At 33.2% G+C, this 8,203-nt stretch overlaps 1 protein-coding gene across 1 annotated transcript; it reads right to left on the bottom strand.

Moving 5' to 3' along the window:
- Positions 1-406: 406 nt before the first annotated feature.
- LOC106296231 (sucrose synthase 5) lies at positions 407-6,197 on the bottom strand. Its single transcript, XM_013732312.1, has 13 exons — positions 5,882-6,197; positions 5,377-5,531; positions 5,115-5,298; positions 4,471-4,589; positions 4,066-4,378; positions 3,803-3,976; positions 3,579-3,695; positions 2,245-2,411; positions 1,925-2,149; positions 1,165-1,731; positions 927-1,065; positions 751-836; positions 407-665 (listed from the first exon to the last, which is right to left on the bottom strand). The coding sequence occupies exons 1-13, from the start codon at positions 6,125-6,127 to the stop codon at positions 617-619; spliced, it is 2,541 nt and encodes an 846-aa protein (XP_013587766.1). The 5' UTR covers positions 6,128-6,197; the 3' UTR covers positions 407-616.
- Between the last annotated feature and the right edge of the window lie 2,006 nt (positions 6,198-8,203).

Here is an 8,203-nt window from a genome sequence, read left to right as displayed (position 1 = left end):
TGAAATATCTAAGACTAAAAAGAATTATATAATAGTGTACATACAAATATTATATAAACTAATATATTTTGAATACCCAAATGGATCTCAGATAGGACTAGGAATCGAACAAAGACCGCAAGTCGGAGAAAAAATCAAATATGTACTTTGCCCTAGATCCAAACCCAACTATATTTTTTGGTTGATTTTGGTATGGTTTTTCGGATCCGGTGAAACATCTAAGACTAAAAAGAGTTATATAATAGTGTACATACAAAATATTATATAAACAAATTCACAAATTATATAATTTTAAACAAGTGCCCTTCTTCGATATAATGACTTTGTAAGAGAATAATGTACGCCAATTCTAAAATACTAATTCACAAATTTTGTTTATAATCCAAAGAAGAACCCGCGCTTTCGAAGCGCGGGTCAAAATCTAGTACTTGTTATTAATCATCACACTTAAAAGTTTCAAATAAGAACAACGGTGAAGTTAAAATACATTTGTGTGTTTTCCCTTTATTTTACTGTTTAATCAAACAATTTAATACACATAAATATATGAAGTAGAAGTTAGAACACCAACGACGTTTGGATATTTTTGCAATTAGCTACACCTTTTCAAGAGAGCTTAAGCACCAAACAGCCTGAAACTCAATCGTGACTGTGTTCGCTTCGAGCTGAAAAGTAAGAAAAAAAAACTAGCAGTAATTAGCACATACTCTAACAGTCTCCAGTTATTTTTGAATAGTTACTTCAGTTTACCCTCGAGTTGCTGATGGTTTAACTAAAGGCTTAGGAGGAGGGGGAGGAGGCTGAGGAATATCACTCACTATGGGTATAGTTTTCACCTGGTCCAAACAAAAAAAAAACATGTATGCTTCAAACTTTTGATTCTGATCATGTCATAAGTTAAAAAAAAAAAGAATAAATTATTTTACCAAACTCTTGTATTGAAGATTGTAGAAAGAATGGATGTATCTTTGCTTTGCCAATTTCTGATCTTTGTTCAAATGCCTCCAATAGCTATATGTGCTTCCCATGTTTATCAGTTTGTTTGCATATATCTTCCATGTATAGCTGCACATATATAATCATAGAAATGAAACTACTTATAGAATCATTCCCTTTGGATGGCCTAAGCTATTATCTTCCATAAATAGCTGAAGATATATATACCATTCATATATGCGTTGCAGCCCTGCAGCCGAAAACAGATTCCAATAATTAGGATCGATATTGCATTTCTCAAAGAAATCTGCAATCTTATCACTCGATTCTTCTCCATCGCTCGGATCAATGTGGAATCCAGAAACACCATCCATAATAATCTCGGCAGGACCACCTTGGTTCGTGGCGAATGTGACCAAACCACAGCTCATGGCTTCAATGACAGTAAGACCAAAGGCTTCATAATGTGCAGGCTGCACAAAAGCACCTCTTGTATCCGCAATACACCGGTAAAGTTCACCGTTTCTTGTTCGATCAGTTTGAGCTGCGATCCATCTAAACTGACCCTTGAGTTGGTATTCCTCAATCAGGGAGTGCATCTTCTTTATCTCTGAGATCTCTTCCCTGTCTTTAGACTTGGAAGGGTCAAAGAATCCTCCTACGATTACAAGGTTGACTAAATCTCGTAGCCTCTTGTTCTTGGCGTACCACTCTGTTAATCCGGTTAAGTTTTTCACAACATCTAGCCTTGCCATTGAGAAGACGATCGGTTTCTTCTTGTCCACCAAGTAGCCACTTTTATTCAAAAAGAAAAATATCCATTAAATTTAACCACCGACAAGAAATATATCAGTTTAGAATTTTTAAATAAACATCTAATATCTATAGCATATTATCGTAATGATGATTTCATTCAATGTGATAGATATTTTATTCAAACAGTTGAATGTAAACGAGTAGAAAAGGTAAACAGGGAAAAGAGACATACATGTGTTCATCATTCTCATTTTGGCTATACAATAGTTCTTCAATGGAAGGATGAAACTTGGTGAATCTTCGGTCTTGTGAGGTAAAAGGAAAGTATATAGAGTCATCCGCGCCAGGAGCTGCAATGTTGAACCTCGGATCAAAGACATTGATGCCGGAGACAACTCTGTATAGTCCTGGGAGTGTGAAGCTCATGTGGCTCTCGTATTGTCCCGCTCTTTCTTTGCTGTCAGAATTAAACCGAACAAGATAATGTTATAACCATGGTCGAGTTTCCTTGATGAGAATAATGCATTGTCCTCGTGAAATAAATTAAATCACCTTCCAGCAATCTCTTGATAAGTGCTAGCTATGATGAAATCGGCAGAGTTCATGGAGATTAAGTCCGCCGTAAATTGAGATGAAAAATGATATTTAGGATCAAACTCTTTCCATTTGTTGTCCGAGTCCTCGTATTTAGTCTTCTCCAAGGCATGTGCAATAGTTGCCTGGATTTACAAACACATATATATATATATATTTCATTTCAATTATATGAACAAAAAAAAACTTTTTCATTTCAATTATTTTGTTTTGACATCAAACGAGTGACCATTATATATATCTATATAATGAGTGTACATCAAATGAAATGAAATCCAGGCAAGTATATTGAGTGTACATTATATATGTCAAACGAGTGAACATCCCCGATGTATTAAAAGAAAAACATTACAACATTTTTTGTAACCACGTGTCATCACCACAATTATTCTTCAAATCTTTATAAAAATATGTTGGTCCATCAAGATATATAATAAACTTTTTATTAAACTAATCATAAATTAATTATTAATGTTTTTCATTGTTTCTTTAAATAAAAATAATGGAACTGTTAAATGTGGCTAAAATATATATGACAATTAATGATTTCGAATAATAAAAATTTGATAAAAATTAGTTTACTCTCTATAATTTTTTTTTTAAATTGTAACCTATTAAAATAAATTAAACAACCACATTAAATATATAATAAATATTTAGATTTTTCTGTATATGTTATATTTTGAATTTTTATAAACGACTATAAATGACTAAAGTTGTTATATTTGCTTTGATTTTTTTTTTGAAAAATATTGACAATTTAATATTTAGTTTTAAAACTTTTCATAATGTTGTTACAATTATAATTGACTAAAACTATTAAACATCCCACAAAATTTTTTTATCAGTGATTCAAATTTTATGTTATAAAAAATACAAATTATCAAAAATATAATATGAGTTTAAAATATTATTTAAAAAATATCAATATTAAAAATGTACTATATATCTATGTTAATATAATTAAAACTTAATTTTATATCATATAAAATAGAAAAAGTGTTTGTTTGAATTAATAAAATTTATATATGCATTTGCACCAATTTAATCATATACGTAATAGTTACTGAATTTTTAATTATCAATATATATGTATTATTTAATAATATGTAAAAAAACATATAATATGTAAAATAACATATAATACATAAAATTAATTTATATATAATATTTATCTCACGCAAGGCGAGGGTCTTAATCTAGTTATATATATAATTAAGGCAACTAGTGTACATCAAATGAGTGTACATTTTATATTTATATATATATATATATATAATAAGTTAAGTAACCTGAGTAATTCCAAGCTTATTTGCCATCAGCGATGCCACCAAGTTTCCATCCGTATAGTTTCCTATAACTAGGTCAGGTTTCCCCTCCAAAATATCCAAGATTTTTGTTGTTGCATCCTACTCATGATATAATTTTACAAGAACAAAGTAAAAGTTACACAAAAATACAGAGAAATTGGTTCAAAGTCAAAAAAAAAATCACATTCTTAAATTTGGTCTTTTACCTTGGTGAATTTCTCTAGGTAAGGGTAGATATCAAAGCGAGATACCCAACGACGTAAAATTCCATTCTCTGTTACAAAGGGAATTCGAAGAATATTTGAATGTTTGGTACCAGTGATGGGTTCTAATTCTTGGTTACATTTAGTATCCTTGGCGTCTGGGATTAATCTTGTCACCTAAACCAGTTTCACGATTTCAATATCATCCAAGACTTTATGTGGCTACACGCCTAAGGGAGGGTGAAAAAGATTCAAAGAGAACTTACAACAAGAATCTGAGGTTTGAAATTTAGGCCTTGAGAGTTGATTCTATGAAGCAATTCATCTTCAAGGGCCTTGACTTGGTCAAGAATGTAAACGATCTGACCACCAGTATCAGGCAAACCAAGAACATCGTTTTGACCAAAATAGCCATGAATCGAGAAGATGACAACGTTGAAGATTCTAGGAATCCTGGCGAAGAATCTATCAATATTTCGAGGGTCAGGGGCTTGAAGAATCTCCGACAAGATCCTCATTGTCTCTTTTACTTTCCCTGCGTTTTCTCCCCATCCTTTCTCGAAACCCCACTCCTTAAACCTGTGTGTATGTGTGTGTGTGTTTTTACTCAAAATTAAATCAGTTAACTAACGCATGGATTAGCAATGCATGTAAATAGTTTAACGTTTGACCTGAGTTCGAAGGCTTGGAAAGGTGTTTCCTTAGGCAGCTCCGATAGGAAAACATCAGCCAAAATCAAACTCATCTCAAGCTTTCTTGCCGTGTTTAGTGTCTCATTCATCATAAGGTTCTGAAAACATAAACGTATGCTCAGAATTAGGTTTATTTGTGTTATATATGTTCGCAATTGTGTTATTATGCTCAATGTGATATTTTTTTAACAAAATGTTATTGTGATATTTCTTCAAAAGAATATACAAGTTTTGTTAGTTAAATGTAAACTTAACACATGAAAGAAAATAATATCATAAGAAAACGGATAAAAGTCTGAGAAATTCTAAAAATAACACATACATTTTTTTGAAACTGTCATATAAACCGTACACTTCCAAAGACACCTTATTTTAGAGAAATGAAATGTTTTAACAGCTTAGGAAGGGGATCTAAATGTATTAGAAATTTAGAACCATTTACAAGTTCAAAATCCCTTCAAACACCTGAAATTTATGGTACTTTGATTACTTCAAGGTAATGTTTTTAGTATTTTTAGAAATAATACATGTTTATTTATTGTTTAAGACAAAAGAAGTTTTGTGAATTATCCAAGGAAAAATAGATCATTGAAACAACTAATTTTACAGAGAAAAATATTAACCTCTCCTTGATGCTCAAGTGACAACAAGTAGTCCACGAGAGACTGTGGGTTGTCGTTTAAACGGCCGCCAAGCTTTGAGAACACAAAACTCAGGCCGTTCCCTACTGAAGACGACAGCGAAAGCCGAGGCAGAGTGAAATCTAACGCCCCAAAGTCGACCTCCAACGCATTGTCATCCTTAGCCCTGATTACAAACATAGATCAAGACACCAGGAAAGTGAATGTATTTGGTGAAGAAAAAGAGGAGGGGATGTATAGGCACCAGTTCTCATCAAAGAGAAGCTCTTTCAGTTTTAGATATTGTGTGTTCGATAGAGCCTCCACGGAGAGATCGGAAGAGTTAACCTTCACATATTGCCAATTTCCAGGGTTTCCTCGTACCGCAAATGCTACATTTGGAGGAATTACCACTGCCTCCTGCAGTTTTATTCACATTTATATTATTAACTTTAGCTCACCATATGTTTTATTTCGCAAAGCAATTAGCATTAGCGATTTTGAATATTTTGAAAAAAATAAATCAAACAAAATCAAGTTTGTAAGAGATAACATCATATATTGCCAAGTATTTGGAAGTATAATTTATAGATCTATAGATTAAAAATGAACTTGCCATTTGACATAATATGTTTGGAAAGTATTATGCACTAAATATATGAGATTCTTAGCTTAATGTCAATCAATGACCCTTCATATACATAAAAAGCTTCTTGAATTGTTAGTTTCATTTAATTAAAGACTGTAAAATTAAAAAAGTATGGTAAGACCTGAGTGAAGCATAAGATCTTGCCAAGATCACCTTCCATGACTTGCTTTCTTTGGACTAAATCATTGATAACAATCTCCATCTCATCCATCAACTGGCTCAATTTCAACAGCCTTCTGCCCTTCTCAATGTACTTCTCGAGGCAACGTTTTATGTTCCCGCGGTTTTGTCCCATCTCTTCTGGGATCCCATTGCCTAACAGTACAGAAGTCATTTCCATTGTGTTATGTATCTCAGGATTAATCATAAGAAGAATAAAACGTGGGGTTTCACGTTGGTTTTGGGTGGTTTCCGCAATGCCAACTTTGTTTACTTTTATAGGGAAGATATGACATGCCTTTGTGAATATGTTATTTGTGTTTGTCATATACCTTACGTTTTCGCGAGTGCATGTTTTGTCCTCCAACTAATCAAAGCAATTTATATAACCAAATAAATATTTGGCCACCTGAGAGAAATTGGGAAAAAGAAGTTTGGGTCAAACGAAATTATTTAAATGGGTTTCAAGCTCTGTCACAAGTCATAATATTATAATAATAAGCTAATGACCGTAAAATATGGTTTAAGCAGTAGGCTGAGACCCAGATCCGGATATCCGGGAAATTTAAAGTATCCGGATACGTGGATTTAGTATCCGAATTCGTGGTTTCCAGATATCCGGATTTCCGATATTCGTCTCAATATTCTATTACCCGCGGATATCTAGATCCGGATCCGTAAAAATAATATATTTTTTTAAAAAAACTAATTTTTAATATAATACATAAATTAAATATTTATACAAAATTTATAAATATATTTATATATGTCTATAATATTGCAAAAACTAAAATCTAATATTATAAGATTAATTCATGTATAAATATTAATATATCAAATATAAATATTAATGAAATTTAAAAATTTAATGTGTTTTAAAAATACGGATCCAAATCCGGATATCCAGACATAAAAATTAAGATATCCGGATCCAGATTCGGTTTGGATGTATCCAAGATTTTACTATGTGGATTTGTTTACATGATATGACATTATTGAAAAGGCATGTATTTATAGTTTACAACCGTGTAGTCATCACCTAAATTATCCAACTTAGTAAATACTAAATACCAAGAGATTTTAAAAGGATTTTAATTGTTTATCTGTCATAAATCAATTGGTGGATGTCCATAACCGGCCCGGTCCATAACCGGCCCATACATTTAGAGAGAGAGACGGTCCAACCCTAGAGAGAGAGAGAGAGGCGGCCGCGAGATTTGGAGAGGAGAGAGAGGCGGCTACAACTTGCATATTTCCTAATTCGTTTATGTTTATGATTTGTAATCTTTCCTATTATTGTATTTCCATTTATCTCTCTTGTAATCCCTATATAAAGGGAACACTTATTCATTAATAATATACAGAAACTTACAGTTCTAAATCCTAAGTTTCACAACACGTTATCAGCACGATAGTCTCTAACACCCTGAGCCTAAAACCAAATCGCTAAAACCCTTAAACCATAAATGAAAAAGAATCTGCCTCAGAACTTCGAAGAGGCCGTTCTCCCAAAACGTGAGGATCCAGAAAACGATCAAGATATCAAATCGAAGCCCTGGCCGAGACGAATCAGTCAGTGCAAACCGTTTGTCGATCTGACCACCGACGCGCCCTCACACACAGATACAGTGCGCGCGGATTTGCTTTGGAACCCTAATCCGAATCCGACGATACCGACGAACCCTAATCCGTTTTCGACTCCGTTCCAGCTCGTGTCCACCTGATCAGCTCCAGCCCCAAGGTGTTCCTGATCCTAGACGAGCTCAGCTCCATCCTACATCAAGGATAGCTCGCGATCCGACAGCAACAACTCACTCCGTTCGCGACTCCGTTCCAGATCGCGTCCAAGACAGCTCGTGTCCAGTTCGCGTCCCGATCGTGTCTAAGCTCGAGGTTCATTCTTGGTGGTCCGGTTTCTACCAACAACTAAACTAAAGGTATTTCAAATTCTAAGAACATAATGAATCAAATTTGGTTGATTGTAAAGAATGAAACCCTAGAATATAATCTCTAAGATGAAAGCCATAGGATAATAGATCAATCCACGATAATATAAGTTCGATCCACAAACCCTAAAAATCGAAATTGATCCATTGATCAATTAAAATCAGAATCTTAAAGATTTTGAATCTCAAATCAAATTCCTTTGATCTAAGATCAAATTTTCGAAATCCATAAACCTTAATTCGAAAACTATTGATTAATTAAAACTGATTGATTGATTGATTGAGATTGAATTTGATCATCCTGAAATTGAAATTGCTTGTTAATAAAATCGAAACAC

Source organism: Brassica oleracea, chromosome C6 (assembly GCF_000695525.1).
Source record: "Brassica oleracea var. oleracea cultivar TO1000 chromosome C6, BOL, whole genome shotgun sequence".
Taxonomy (NCBI): Eukaryota; Viridiplantae; Streptophyta; class Magnoliopsida; order Brassicales; family Brassicaceae; genus Brassica; species Brassica oleracea.
Note: the sequence above shows the minus strand (reverse complement) of the source record. Positions and strands in the feature narration are given on the sequence as shown.

Excerpts from the sequence above, each read along its gene's own strand:
- LOC106296231 (XM_013732312.1), bottom strand. The coding sequence starts at position 6,127 with ATGATTAATCCTGAGATACATAACACAATGGAAATGACTTCTGTACTG. Across the intron at positions 5,532-5,881 it reads AGATCTTATGCTTCACTCAG|GAGGCAGTGGTAATTCCTCC; the intron begins GTCTTACCATAC and ends ATAAAACTGCAG. Across the intron at positions 4,379-4,470 it reads TTCCAAGCCTTCGAACTCAG|GTTTAAGGAGTGGGGTTTCG; the intron begins GTCAAACGTTAA and ends ACATACACACAG.